Source organism: Anser brachyrhynchus (genome assembly GCF_964034855.1).
Source record: "Anser brachyrhynchus genome assembly, chromosome: 21".
In the NCBI taxonomy this organism is placed as follows: domain Eukaryota; kingdom Metazoa; phylum Chordata; class Aves; order Anseriformes; family Anatidae; genus Anser; species Anser brachyrhynchus.
The window spans coordinates 6,630,424-6,645,891 of record NC_137714.1 but is presented as its reverse complement, the minus strand read 5'-3'; the positions used below and the strand labels follow the sequence as shown (position 1 = coordinate 6,645,891).

Genomic DNA, 15,468 nt, shown 5'->3' with positions numbered 1-15,468 from the left:
GGAAGCAAAAGCAGCGGCTCGAACCGAAGCAACAGCGAGAACAGCAGGAGAGCTCTTGGCAGAGAGAAGGACCGCAAGTCGGCGGGCAGCGGCAGCGAGTCTGACCACACTGCCCGCAGCGGGGGTGGCGCCAGCGTCGTGCGTCGCGAGAGGCCCGTCAGCCAGCTCAGCCACCGGAGTCACGTCTCTGCCACCCACAGCGAGAGAAGCCACCACAGCCATCATTCTTACGGGCCTCCGGGAGTGCCACCCCTCTACAACCTCCCCAAGCTGGGCTCCAAAGGCTACGGGACGAGCGGCCCCCCCGGAGGGCCCCCTGTGAGAGAACTGAGCTCCGTGCCTCCGGAGCTGACGGGGAGCCGGCAGTCCTTCCAGAAGGCTATGGGCAACCCTTGTGAATTCTTTGTCGACATCATGTGAGAGAGGAAGTGCCTTCAGACTCTGCTCGGGGGAGGGCTGGGGTGGGTTGTTTTGGGGGCGGGTGGGAAATCTGGTCATTGTCGAACAGTCACCAGAAGAAACTTGGCTGTCTTGCATGTCACGCCTTCCTGGTTTGCAATTGTGTGTTGCAGAAAAACCAACAAAACAAACAAAAAAAAAAAAAACAACAAAAAAAAAGAGACAAAAACGATGAACGAAAAAAACCTCCTGGGATTGTTAAATATCAGCAAACTGATGGCATCTTTTTTTTTTTTTTAATCCTTTTATTTTTCTTTCTTCCCCTCTTGTTTTTGATTGTGGTTGGCTGGTGTATATTCACATCTTAATGAGCTTTGGTAACTGTGGCACCTACTTTCAGTGCAATTAGTGTATCTTTTTGGCTGATTCAAGGACTATTATTTCACATAACTCCTGGATTTCCAGTAATGCATAGTAGCACTTTTATTTTCCTCTGCTTTTTGCCCTACAAGGAAAAAAAAAAAAAAAAAAGAGATTGTTGGCTGGTATCTGTGATACTGCCTCGTAACGCTGTTTCTTGGATGCATCAGTCAGCGAGCTAAGCAGCCGTGGCACCTGCGAGCGTGCAGACAACCCGTGCTTGGAAAGGAGCAGGCTCAAACCAGTTCCCAGCAGAAAGCAAAGTTGTGACTACCTTCTTCTACTGACTAGGGAGTATAAATCGATCTTCGTTTTTTCTTTAGATATTATCCTGTCCAGGAAGTGGTGGAGTCTTGCTGCTGTATGTGTTCCTCGTGCAAAACGTGTAATGTTATTTTCATTTAGTATCACGGTAGTGACTTTGTAGCTGCAGTCTGTTCCTGGGCATTTCCGTCACATCCCTGCTGACAGGTGTGTCTGTTTTTTCTGGTTATAATGCGCACTTGCTTACTGGTTTTACAAGTTGTTTCCACAGAAATAGGATGATTGCTGCTATGCAATTGTTAGTGTAGCTGCAGCTTTCCCCTGCTGAAAGGGATATTTCTATCAGAGACATAGGTAAATCCTGGCTCCCACTGGGACGTGGCTATTCATCTCGATCACCTCTTTTTCCATTCCTCATTTCTGAGCAGTATCTTCCTCTTTTTTCCCCAGCTTAATCTCTGCTTTGAAATAGAAACCCAAATATACCTAATCCCAATTGCAGTGTGGCACAAAGGAAAATGTTCTAAGCAAAGCTGGGGGCTAGTTGTCAGCAGAGAGGCCAGAGGGTGTTTGGAGAGCAGCTCATAAATGGTACAATGAGTGCATCGTATAGCTGACACGGAGTGGGACCTGAGCTAAAACTCCTGCTGGGGAGCTTTGGCTTAACTGCTGTTGTCTATCCCCAGGATTTCATGACCGTGTATTCTTCGCTCTTAGGCTGTGGACACTTCGTAAGTGTGTCCAGGAACCTTCTCTGTTGTTTAAGAAGCTTTTTTAAAAGTATCTGAACGAGATGGTAAGAGCACACCCACACTCACTTAGAGGGGCTCATGTAATGGGAAATGGGTGTTAATCTGCAGCCACTCGGTGGCATTTGACCATGGGGCCATGCCTCAGTTAAATCCTTTGCTAGCTACCTGTTTCTGGCAGGCTTTAGGACAGGTGCTTTAAAATCGGTCTTTACTGTATATAAGCATTTTCTTCACTGATAAGAAGCTTCTTTGTTACGTTCCATGCTATATGGGGAGTGTGACTACCCAATATGAATGTTAAAAGAGAACGTGGCTTTCTCACTAAATACATGTAGCTCATGTTCCTTTGTCACCTTGAAAAATTACTCTTCAAATGCCATTTTTTATATTGTTCATTCTGGTAGGTTTTTTGTCACTACTTCTTTTCTTACGACAGATCTGTGTGTAAACACATCCCTTATACAGAAGTCAAGCAACATTTACAAATGTCTGTGTTAATCAGAGACTTAAGTCTCACTTTCAAAAGGGAGCTAGGCATTTAGGAAACTGTGTCACTCAGACTAGGTACCCGAACTACTGGGCTTCTGAACTACCTGAGTGCTTTTGGACTGCTTTCTTTCCAAAAATCTCCCCAAAACCTGTATAACGTTTCTGACAGTGGTGCTTTCTTCATAATCTATCTGATGGGCTAGTGTAGATTGCAGACCTGGTGATGACTTGTTCAAAAGAATGGCACTACCTGAAGCTTGACTGTGCAAGAGAATCCTTTCCTTTCCTTTCCTCCTCCCAGCAACACAGCAAAGACACTAACTAAATGGAGTAAACCATTTTGAAAGATCAGCGTTGAAAGCAATGAAATAAATCAGGGTAAAAAAAAATCTTTACTTCTGCTATGTCTCCAGGAGACACTGTGAAGGAGTCTGTGACTTTCCTGACAATCACTAGTGGTTCTACTTTTAAATCAATTTTAACTTTTCTGGTCTCTTATATATTATGATTTTTCTGGCCTGCCTTGTCTTAAGGCAGAACTTGCAGGACCAGAGGAAAAGACTGTCATTTTAATAAAATACTTCCAAAAGGGATAAAAACTGGGGGCTGAGCTTTTGCCCATGGAAGAAACGTGTTTAATTTCCTCATGTTTTTTCGAGAGTTGCAGTTTACACACTTGCTGGTGTTTTCTTTTTTTTGTCTTGTTGTTGTGCTGTTGGCAGAAACTGTTCTGCGTCTTGCTGGTCTTCGCTGCGATGTTGAACTGACGGTGTTATATGCTTCTGTGTTTGTGGGTAACTCTGGAACGAGGCTGACAGTCCGGAACATGGGTGTGGGAAAGCATTCGTCTGCGGAGGAAACGAGGCTGCTAAATCCGCCTGAGTTAGCTTCACCCAAGACCAGGCATCCATTTCAGGCAAATAGGAATCGCTCTGAGCGTACTGCCGGGTTTGCGAGTTGGTTAGCGCCGCAGAGCGCGTAGAGCCTGCTATTGACAGAGCGGTAGGAGAATGTAAATGACCATGTTGTGAACAGTGCAATACATAGTGGCCACTGCGTGGAAAAAAACAAAAAACTTCAGTGTTTCCCCCCCGTAGCGTACAGTGGAGGGGCTGGCTTGACTTACGGGAAAGTTGGGCCTGAACCATTGCTAGCACTTAATTTTCACAAGTGAATGAAGACAGAAGATTTCCCGAATCCCACCCTTGGCTTTCGATGCATGTGCATTTATCTTTGCAATAGCGGGGGGCTGGGGCCGAACTGTGCAAGTTTCTCTTACCGGGTACAGTACAACGTGCAGAATGAAGTGCCGCTGGTGCCAACGAAGCTGCTTGCAGCAGGAAGTACTGTGCCAGGTGGAGGAAATTGTGAAGGCTGCAGTCCCGCGGAACCGTCTTTTTCTTTTATCAGGGCCTGAAATTTCTCTCTGATTTTAATTGTCACGTAACTGGCACTGACTGGGCTCTAGAATGTATGGCCTACCCTTCCACCTACACTGAGAAGCGGTGGGTTTGTTATACGGGGCACTGAAACAACCTCACAACAGGAGCCTTAAATAGCTGACATTTTTCTAAAATTCTGGAAATGAGACCTCCAGCATCTGCCCGTGCCCTGCAGCTGGGCTTAATGTTCACGCATACCTGCCAACGGCTTTTAGCAAGGACTGACAGGTATGTTTGGAAGATCGTAGAAAACTTTGAGAAAATAGTTTGGGATGACGTCTCCTGTCCAAAGGAGGTAGTATCTGTGGGGGTAATGTACCCACCCGATGTATTAACTCTGAGGAGTAAGGGTTTTTTGGCAAATAGTCTTAAAAGCACTGCTATTGTCTTTTACCTCCCGTTAATAAATTTCCTTTTCAAAGGTAACAGTCCCCTTGACACTTTATCCAAAGGTATATTGGATGGCAAGCAATGATGCACAGACATTGACTTTTGATATTATTTTTGTTCTGTTCAAATGGGCAGTCCCATCTTGAGACTTGACAGCTCATGAGTTGATGTAATTGTTTTTGTTTTGCATTTAACTGGATTGTAATAAGATTGACTTAAAATTATTAATTCTAATCAGTGATTAGAAATACATGTAAAGAATTTTATGTACAGTAGAGGAACAAAGTTACATGATTTTAAATAATGAAAACCCAGACTATCACCTATTCTAGAATTGGTTCTACTCAAAGAGTGACCTCTTACTAGCATGGACTGCACTGTTCCTGTTAAATGTCTATTGCATAATTGAATTCTTTTTTGTAGATATTGTATTAAAACCCAAGTGTCTGTATAGTTAATATATAGCTGCTTATGTGTAAATGCTATTTTAAACACTAAAAAGCTTTTAATTTTATGTGATAACTGCAGTGTATGTCTTCAGTTCTTTGCACTACTGCACTATCTTTAATTCAAGAATGAATTACTGGTTCAATCTTACTCTTTTGTTTTTTTTTTTTTCCCCTGCCCTCACTGAAGTTTCGTCCTCTCTGCAGAAGAAGGTTGCTCAGGAGCTAATGATAGGGAGCAGGATTCTGTGTTTTGATGGTGCTTCAGAAGTGCTGACAGTTCAGAGTATGACAGGAGCCCTGTAAACGTTCACAGCTAAACTGGGTCACAGACGATTGAAATGCAGAGGTCTTACTTTTAATGACATCTGACTGGAAATACAAGACCCTGCCATTCATCAGAGGTGCTGTAGCTTTGGGGTAATGACTAATACATCGGTGCAAAAATAATGCTCTCCTCATTAATTCCCCTTCCTCTTAATTACCGGGCTTTTCCCTCTCTCAGTTTGGCAGGAGTAGGTATACAGGAAAGGCTGCAGAAAGTTTGTGGAAGTAAAAGCGTCCTGTTGCAAAGAGGTGAGCTGGAACAAGTTTTTCTGCCTGCAAACCCAGGAGATGAATCTGCTGGTAGAACCCATCAGTGTATGCAGCTGGTTCATGTGAATATTCCCTTTCTTCTGGACTCTGCACGCAAACTGCAGCAGAGACAAGCTAGGATCGTTAGGACACCTCTTGCAGACTAACCGGTAAAGCTGAAACCGTGGTGTATTTACAGCATAAGGACACTCGGCCTCCCTGTAAGGTCAGAGGGATTCACGTACAAAGAGCCACCACAGCTTGATGTGAGGCAGATTCCCTCTTTTTAGCTGGTAGAGATCCAGCTGATGGAGAAGATACAAAGTAGGAGACACCTATTACAAATGGCACAATTCTGCACCGGAGGTATATAAGAGCCTATGAGATGACCTTGCAGAATTTCCCATATTCTCCTTTCCAAGCCATGTTTGTTTGCATAGGACATAAAATGATCATTTTTCCAGTCAGGTGAATATTAAACGATCAGAATTTGCACATGCGCTTGCAGCCTGTTACTGCAGGGGCCTGATGGACTCCAGCTGACCTAGTCTGAATTGTCTGCAGGTGACTGGCACTGGCTGAACACTTTAATCAGGTACTTTTCCCTCTTTCTCCCACTCCCCCCAAAAAAGGAAAAGAAAAATCTGGCTATTGCGGCTCTAGCTCTGCTGCCAGAAAGAGAAGCAGTAAAGGTAAATTTGGTTTTTTCTTCTTTATCTCTGGAATGATGATCAAAAGTTACTGCTGCTCTGCTACGAAATCGCAGCACTGAATTGAGGAATACTGCTGCGATCCTCAGGTGCTACAAGGTGCTTATGAAGACTTGCTGTGGTCTCCAGACACAAGGACTTCCAGTCTCCAGGTCAGATTTTTACTCTCTTTAATAATGCTGAGGAATGGTTTTGTGCAATGTTTCACGTTTTTCAGGTACACCAGGAAAAAAATTATGTGCAGGTAGCCACAGAAATATAGGACAGCTGGATTTGCAATGCACCAATTTATTTTTTAAACTGAAAATATTCTCTGGTTTAGATTCATTTGCAAATTCTTTAATTGAGCTGAATTGATGAGTTACATTCTAATAACCCTTAATGGATAGCTGGAAAACTTTATGTCTAAAATGGGGAATTAAAGAGCAGTATGGTTGCTTGTCAAAGTGGATGGGGAAAAAATCTTAGAGAAATTTTACTCTACTGTTTGGTAATAATGTCAATTAATGATAAATTTGTTCCATTTTCACTTCTCGTGGTTCATCACCTCTACACTGATGCAATTTATTGCAAAAGGAGTGTAGAATAAAGATTGTTTAAAGGATACAAAAACCCACCATGTACAGCCTTTACTAAAACACTGGGTTTTACTTTGAGAAAGCCCTTGTTCTCAACTAGTTGCTTAACTTCAGTAACGTGAAATCAGTTTTTTAACAATTGCATTAGAGACCAATTGCACTTTTGCCAGGTTTATGAACAGGTAAGTATGGTAGCATTGGTTAAAGATGTTAGATTGAGTTGTATTCTTTGCTTTTGAACTGAAGTAGAGATGCTATCATCATTCCTCCTTGATATGGCATGATTGAATATAAATGTCTCTACTACTTCGCATTGAAACTTTAGGGAAAATAGCAGTAGAGTGATAGCTGCCACTTTTCTTGACTTTTCTGAGAAAGAAACTGACTGGGTAATATTTAATAATTATTGGCTGACAGTTGATAGTGCAGCGTACATAACCAGACGCCTCACATTACACCAGTGCACATGGCAACCTTCATGACAGATGAATGGATATAATAACTGTTGGTTATTACTGTGACCCTGTGTAGTCGAAGATACTGTCTGCCTTCTCTTGCTTAGTTTCTGCCATAGCAGCCTGCAGTGGGCTGGCTGGTTTCTCAACAGCCTCTTGGAAGTGTGGAGGTAGATTCACGTTTATTACAAAGAGCGTAATGTGGAACACAGTGTTAGAATAAGGACTGAAAGTGCCAGACGTGCTCATCAGCTCTGAAAACATTTAAGAGTAATCGTGCTGTTGTGATTCTGTTAGGCAGGGTTAATGATCCAGCAACCCTGAGCACCAGCAGAGCAGACCCAGTTCATCAGATTGTGCCACCTGTGCATGCAGCTGCATCAAGTTACCTCTGGTATGTCCATAGCAATTACTTTGGAAAGACCTGGAAAGTCCAGCCTTCGGTAAAGCAAAGCAACAGCAAGAATTCTCCCACTGGTAGCAGCAGCAGCATAGCCTCTTTTGTCCTGGGTTTTAGTCCTTTTGATGATGTGGTCCCAGGAGTCTCAAACAACAACAGGAGAGGTAAAATACAGCAGGCGCGCCGAGGAGAGAGCAGGCCTTCCCCTCAGCTGGGTCAGGGTCTGCAGTTCTAAGGTGCTTGGCTGGAGACTTCAAGATTTGTGGTGATCCCTGAAGCTGCCGAGTCAGCTCTGTCACGCTGTAGGTGTTGCAGTGTTGATTTTGCAACGCCTTGGAGCTGGCAGGCTGGACCTGTAGGCCAGGGGAGTTTGCACACCTACAAGAACAGACAGGAATAACACCTGTATGTGAACCAGTCCTGCTGGCCTATAAAAGGTTTCAGTACAAACGTATTCGCCTAGCAGGAGGAAGGTGAGGCTTTATGCAATTTCCCTGTATTATAAAGTTCTTTACACCCTGTGCATGGGGCAGAAGGTCTAAAAAGCTCCAGATTATGTGATACTGGCAGATCCTTCATCTATTTCTTGTGTTGGCACTTATGTTGTCTATAGCTTTGGCTCTCATGTATTTCTGAGGAGCAAGAGAAGGGAAGTGATGGGCGAGTCCTGCTGTCTCAAGCCTCTGCTCTCACAGGTTTCATTTTCTGGCACACACACGCTTCTGCAACACCTGTCATGCCCTGCTTCTGCGTTATCTGCACTCTTACAGCAGCTTGCTTCATCAGATCTGGAAACTTGGTCCCATGCTAGGACCAGCACAGAGCAATTTTTCCTTTATGAGCATTTCTTGTCATGCCTTCTGAAACTATCACTGTTGCCTGTTCTTGTAAATTTGATACTGAATGGGGCAAGCTGCTTGCCTTTCTGGATATGAGAATTCTCCTGCTGTTCAGGGAACTGGGGGCATGCTACATATGAGATATTTGTTATTACTTAAAGTGTTTGACTTATTTTGTCCCCTTTGCAGGCGTCCCCCTGGGTAAGAAATGTTTCTTCCTGGTGATGTATGGCAGGAACTTTTTGCCATGATTTTGGATACTGTGATTTGCACTTCAGTGTGTCTTGTCCTGATTTCCATGTTCTTTGCAAACACACTAATGATATACAAATGAGTGAATTGGTATTTGAATAGGTAATATACTTTCCATATCACACGTACAGCTGCTCTTACATCTCAGAATGGTTTCTACAGATTTTGGGACAAAGTCAAGAAAAGTCCAAAAGATTTTTTTTTTTCCATAGTAAACATTACTTAACAGAAATTTAAACGTGGATTTTGGAAGGTTTAGCTTTTTGTTTCACAATGACATTATGATGACTTACAATATGAAATTTAAACAGAACCATCTTGTTAAAGTATAGACAGCTCCTGTTGAGGCTGCAGTGGGTCTAGTTTATTGTCTGTTCATTGAGAATCTCCCTCTGGCTCCTCTTTGATGGAATTCTGGAAATAATTCACTGTGTTCAAGTCAGGCTTGAGCAAGATGATGTAGCACTTAGGGATGTAGTAGGTCCCCAGGATACCCAGGCTGATCATCAGAATGGTGCCGATCTGAGTAACAGACCTGAGAACTGTCTTCAGGGTGGCAAAAATAGCGACGAAGAAGATCCAGATGATGAAGTAGGTTAGGAAGGCAAACGTGATCCCCCTGGCGACGTTGTACGTCTTGCCAGGAGTCTCCACCATGAAGGTGCACAGGAAGCAGACGATGGCCAAGCAGCCGTTGTAGCCGTGCATCAAGGCAAAGGCAAGCCAGGACCTGGTGTCGCACACCAGCAGAACCTCAGTGCGCAGCGACTTGTAGTCGGACACCAGGTGGTCAGGGCCCAGGTGGAGGTAGCAGAAACAGAGCAAGCACTCGGTGAGGAGGCACAAGGCAACAACGAGCCAGGCCCTCCTCTGCGTCACCCAGGGCAAGAAGGTGGGGGCCCAGCGAGGGAACTCGGTCAGAAGGGAGATCTCGAGGGACTTGGTGAAGAAGGTGGAGAAGCAGGCATTGAGGCACAGGGCGTAGACAATCTGCTGTGTCGTACAGAGGCTGTTACTGGGCTTCCCGATGTAGAGGCAGGAGCTGAGACACAGCAGCACGAGCGCGAACAAGGCGAGGAGGTTCCGATCGCCTCCAGCAGCCTGCACGACGGGCGTCTCGAGGTTCTTAAAAAACAGCACCGCTGTCAGACACGTCAGGCATAGGGTGATGGACGTCAGCGTCAGCAAGGCAACGGTGAGCGGCTCGTTCCAGAAGAGGTACCTCTCGCTGCGGTCATAACATCGCGTGCTCCGCACGGGGGACCACTGATGCTGTAGGCAGGGGGTGCAGGTGGAGCTGTCTGCAAAGTGGCAGTGAGAAGGTGATGGTCATGTTGGAGTGCTGTTGCAGGCAGTCTGGGAGGAAGGCTCAGCTTTGCAGCTGTGTCGAGTGCTGCTTTGCCTACTTCCCCCCCTTCCCAAGTGGATTGGATCTCCAAAGCTTGTAGTTTTTCGATCTCCTTTTCCCTCTACTTCTCCACCCTCCCCACAAAAGGATCCACATATTTTTTGTCTTTGTTTCCTTTCCCCAAGAAGGATCACTAGCTTCCAAAAGGCCCCAGAATTTCATCATGTACTTTTCTGCTAGCTAAGACCCCAGAATTCATCATACCCCTCTCTCCTGTACCTCTGAGATAAAACATACACGTTGTCCTTACATATCCTCTTTGGGATCAACAGAGGAAGGTCCCACACAGAAGACCTGTGGAGCAAGAGCAGGCAATGCACAGCAGAACAGAAGGGAGACAAATTCTGCCCTGGCAGTGTTTCCTGGAGGAGGAACCCACAACCGGCCCTGTTCAGCCCTGTGAACCTGTGTGACCTCAAGTGGTAGAAAGACATAATACAGGTAAAGTCAGTGCCATTCACAGACCTCACCTTCAGAGCTGCAGAAGGTGTTTTCTGGACAGTCCCTACAGTCGTAGCAGCAGAGGTGGAACCCTTTTATTTCTCTGATTTGTCCTGGTTTACACTCTCTAAAGCATTCCGATGTAGGCTCCTGGACAAAAGGGTAAATAAGTGTCAGCCAGGCACCTTCAGAAGTACCGTATCACCAAACAAATTAAAAGACTTTGGCTCTGCTTTGCTGGTGTCACATCTGTGTTTGAGTCCTAACCGGTGCTGGGAATACCTTTTCTACTTCGGCATAATGGAGATGGATTACGTGTTTGCAGGGGAGCAAGAGTAGCATGCAGGCTAGGAGCTCCTAGTTAACAGTTCTGATGAAGTGGCAAAAAAGTTTATTTCCTCTTGTTATTGATTGTGCTTTTGCCCACCCTCTTTACCTTTTGATCTGCAGTGTGAAAATGAATCTGGGACTTGTTGACGTACAAGGACTCTTTGTAGTCTCCCACAGGCAGATGTGTAAGGGTGCCATTTTTCCAGTCCCATATTATAAGCTTGTAGCCAGGGTTTGTGCCATGGGATTCATCAAAGCTGAAACTCTGGCCATTCACCGTGAACGCGAAGGTATTCATGAAGTGCAGCAGCTGAGGAGAAAATGAAAATCGACAGTAGATATCAGTACAGCTGATATTTTTGCTTGGAGTATGATAATGCAGGAACCTAATTGCTGGCTGATATCATTGTCCCTTACAGGGGCTGAGATTGCAGCTATCAGCCTTCCGGCAAATGTTTTGCCCCCTTGTCTGGCTGCGTGCAGCTCTGATGCATAAATTGGATGAAAAATTGCTCCTTGTCCCCCTGACCTTCACTCACCTGCCAAGATCTGATGGCTGCTTTGGGACATCCTTGGTGGGTGCAACCCAGCGCTCTGTGCAGCGCGTGAGCCACGCTGTGCACTGCAACGTGCACTGGTTGGATTTGGGAGCGGCTTAGTATGGGCGAGATGTCGTGCAGAGAGATGTGGTCACACTGTTTGCAGGACGTGCCCAGCACGCCAGAGGCCGTGCGGTTGTAGAAATCTCTGGACTCCTGGCAAAATGCATCCTGCTGGACTGAGGTAAAGAGGTCAGCGACGTATTCCTGGAAGCCAGGGACTGTGCTTGCTTTCATAATAAAGCCTAAAACTGTTCCAATGCTCTGGATGTTTGAGGTGGAGGAAATTATGTCAGACAACAACCAGGCTTCCGTGCCAATCCAGACTTTTTTGCTTAGTCCCATCCTGATGCTCTGTTCCAGCAGGGCTTGTGCTGGCTGTATGAAGGCAAAAAGGACAATGATGTTGACTTTGGTCTTGTTGATGAGCTCAATTGTCTCTTTCAGTTGGACTTTAGCCTTGGGGTCTGCAGTGTCTGTAGGAATTAGCCCCTCGTAAGCAACGCAGATGCTGTGATTTCCAACTATGCGCAAGAAGTGCTCCTGGGCTCCTCGGCCATATTCATCATCGCTTCCAATGGTGGCAATCCAGTTCCATCCAAACTTGTTGAGCAGCAGGACCACAGCTTCCACCAACTTCTTGTCACTGGGAACGGTTCGGTAAAACGTCGGGTACAGCTCCTTGTTGCTGAGCTTCTCGCTGCTGGCGCGGTAGCTGACCTGCAAGTTAGAAGATCAGACAGAAAGCGAAGCAAAGAGTAAAGCTGAGGAAAGCGTTCACAGTCCAGATCACTCTCCACCTTGCTCATTCAGTCTCAGCACACTAGATTTTCAGAAAAGGTGGGTCAGGATTGTGGGAAGGAAGAATTTACCTAAAGGGATGGGTCCGTGATGGCTGCATTTACCAAGAGAACTCTAATCTGGCCCTGTCACCTGCCTCTGGTAGTGCTGTCATGCATGGCTGTCCCCTTCCACTGCCCTTTGTGTCCATCATCACAGCACTAGTCCTTGTCTTTACTGATAACAGTAATTAGCTACTTCCAACGAAGAGTGACCCCCTCCCCCAGGATTCAGTCATACCTTAGCTCAGGGCTAATTTTACCTGACTGTTACGGCTCTCTGTTGTGGTAGCTGAGTGCTTACAGTCACAGATGTATTTTCCGGAGATCCTCCCAATTTACACTGGGAGCTCTGCTAATTATCATTTTACCTGGATCACAGAGCAGTGAGTTACCCCTCTCTTCTCTGCAAAGTGAGACACTGAAGTGTGTTCCACGAGGGGAGTTTATTGACCTACCCAAGATCACACAGGAAATCTATGGCAAAGGCTTGAATCTGCACTTCTAATGGCCCAGGTTCAAAGACAGACATGGGTGTTGGCTTAGATGATTTTTGAAGGTATCTTCTGACTGAACTATTGTATTCTATTCAATCCCTTCCCCACCAAAAAGAAGAATTCTTGTTTTTCCAGAGAGTCTCTTTACCTGGGGGATCGAGAAAAAGCCGAATAGTTTGGCCGTCACCAGGCAGAGATCTGACTTATGCGGTCCAATGACAGCAGTCACGCGAGGCTGGTAGTTGGTGTAGTTGCACGCTACTCCGATGCCTGTTGTGCCGTTTCGGGTCACAAATAGCAAGCTGGGCTGTAAGGCTGCCAAGGGCTCAAAGCAGGTGTCATAAATGTCATAGCCCAGCTTTACTCCCGGCAGAAGCGACGTGGAGTTGTTGATCTGATCAATAGCAAACTTCATCCCGAGGGCCCATATTAGCCCATCTACAAATAACCCGCAAGAAGAGGAGACAGGGAATTACATGATCCACCAGTGCTGTTGTCGTGGTGGTCAGCTTATTCCGCATTCTCTGGCATTTTAGCATCCTGTCTGTAGTGTTGGCTCCATCTGAAGTTTGGCTGCATCAAGAAAACACAAGAACATTTTCCATTTCAGAGTCATAAATTGTCACGGTGATAGCACAGCACACCTTAGAGCTAATCTTTGTTTCCATCTCGCCTCTGACATTAGCCCGTGAGACCATCGAGTGCTATCCAGACTACCTTTCTCTCCCCAGCCCAAGTGACCAAATTTAACACGTACTAATGAAGCTAACGTTCCTCTTACCTTTCACACACAACTAGTGTGGGCTCTGATCGTGCCGTCAGGTTTATGGTGTCCATTCCAAAAGGGAACAAGCCTCCTATGATATAATCGCCAGGCCTTCTAAACTGAGTTGAGAGGCATGTGGGTTTGAGAGCTACTGCGTAACCAAAGCTCAATCCCAGGAGCAGGTAAGGGACCATTATTTGTCTATTTCGGAGAAAATGTTTCATGGAAGTGGTAAAATGTGGGAGAGGGAATAAGGGCAGGGGATCTAGTCTCAGTAGGTCCTGGGAAATCATTTTAAATAGAACCCTGAGAGATGAAAATCACATGGAGAAATTTGTTTAGCAAACTGCGTTAGATGCGTAAGTCTATGCTCAGTGGGCAATAGTCAAATAGGCAGCAGTACCCAATGCGTGTCCTTGGTTGCAAACCGCTGGCCTAATCCTGCTTTCCTTTACTCATTGAGGGCCCTGTGTGATGCTAGAAAAACATGAGATATTTTCCCTTCCTCCCTCTCATCTCATTTTTGTTAGAAGACTGATCCCTACAGTGAGAACACTTACTTAAAATACAGGCTATCTACATACACTATTGTGCATTCTCCCATCCACCTCGTCCCTTTTGACAGTATGGATCGCCTTGGAGGTCAGTAGAAGGGAAATAGCAGCAGCAGAACTTAAAACAATTATTGCTAGAAAGACAAGGAAGACATTAAATGCTGCTATTAAATACAGCTGCTTCTCCAGGGATCTGCCGGCTGCTTCTCTCCAGTTACAAATGCTCTTTCCTGTTCTGGACTGTTCATTCTCGCTAGGACCTGCTATCCCTCTACAATGCTTCAAGTTCCTGCTGTGGTACGAAATTTTTTCTCTGGTTTCCTAATTCTTATTTGAGCCTTTTAATCCATTAATTCCCCCCAGCAAGTGACACATGCTTTAACTCTCAATGGTTTTCAACTCAGTGAGAAAGCAAGCTCTTTCTTTCTTAGGCTCTTTTCCCAACTTCGAAGTGACCTGCACTGAATGAATGTCACATAGTTTATTTTTAAATTAACTCCAGAATGATAGGTTGAGTTGCCTGAACTGTAGGGTAGTGGTAACTGTCTTACACAACAGTAATTTATATATATGTATTTTTAAGTTCAAGGTCACCTCATCATGGAAATTCTCAAATCTTCCTCAGGACACCACAAGAACTTAACAGGTGTGAACCATTCCTCGGCTGCCACTTTGGTGAGCTATTACTCATAGCTATCCTGCTATTTTCAGAACATATTTTCAGAAAATAGCAGGATATATATAGCAAAATGTTGTTGGCCAATCTAATTTTTCCTCACACTGAGCTGTGATGTTAACTTCAGTTTGCTGATGTAGGTACCAGTTCCCTAGCATAGTAATTTAAGTTGGTTCCTCGTTTGCATTTTTTCTGTCAAGTCTGCATTTTAGAAAGCAGGATACTTCTGAATTGAAAAGTTCAACTGAATTGAGAGTTCAGTTCACTGCAGTTTGATAACTTACATTTGTTCTGTATCACAGAAGCTGCTTGTACCACAAGTGGTATTACTTTTGCTGCAAAGCTAGGATTTTTTCATGTATCTTAGAGAAGCAGGCACATTATCAAAAGCTAAGTGTATGTATGCGTGTTTTCAGCAAATGACAGTTGTAGATATCTGTGTCTATGCTATACAGTTATGTTTGTATCAGCATTTTTTTTAAGGACACCCTACAGGTTTCCCTAACTTCTTAATGGAGTACTTAGGTGTTAGCTTTAATTACAGAACTTCATTTAAAAAGTTTCAGATAGAAATTCAACTGCATGGAGTGAAAAAAACAAGCTGCTTGAAGAGTGTGAGTGTTGCATATAAGCAGTTATTTACTCCCCCACATATTTTCAGGTGAAATCAACTATGCTTACTGTGGGATAGGAGATTATGACAGACTATGGATTCAAGCTCCCTCTAGTGAATCTGCATATTGTTGCAGCTTTCAAATACAGCAGTTAATTAAGTGAAGGAAGTGAAGGTGTGGTGGGGTTTTTTTACTTCTGGATGTGGCTGCATTAATGAAAGCAGACAGACTCTGAACTTGTGCAAAGTGCAGGACCTATTTTACTGAGTGTTGACTACCAAGGGCTATTTAAAAGCCTCCTGTCATTTAGAGATGGGAATTTCCTAGAGACA

General features: G+C 44.7%; 2 protein-coding genes across 3 annotated transcripts in view; one reads left to right on the top strand and one right to left on the bottom strand.

Moving 5' to 3' along the window:
* Positions 1 to 4,678, top strand: part of DVL1 (dishevelled segment polarity protein 1) — an 83,705-nt gene extending 79,027 nt beyond the window's left edge. For both annotated transcript variants that reach the window (XM_080563885.1, XM_080563884.1), the window contains exon 15: positions 2 to 4,678. In XM_080563885.1, the coding sequence (XP_080420011.1) occupies positions 2 to 420 (419 nt within the window). In that variant the 3' untranslated portion in view covers positions 421 to 4,678. The remainder of the gene's footprint in view (position 1) is intronic.
* On the bottom strand, positions 684 to 15,425 carry TAS1R3 (taste 1 receptor member 3). Its single transcript, XM_080563928.1, has 6 exons — positions 13,308 to 15,425; positions 12,675 to 12,975; positions 11,131 to 11,910; positions 10,698 to 10,901; positions 10,291 to 10,411; positions 684 to 9,713 (listed from the first exon to the last, which is right to left on the bottom strand). Exons 1-6 carry the CDS (start codon positions 13,583 to 13,585, stop codon positions 8,788 to 8,790), a joined length of 2,610 nt encoding a protein of 869 aa, XP_080420054.1. The 5' UTR covers positions 13,586 to 15,425; the 3' UTR covers positions 684 to 8,787.
* Positions 15,426 to 15,468: the final 43 nt, after the last annotated feature.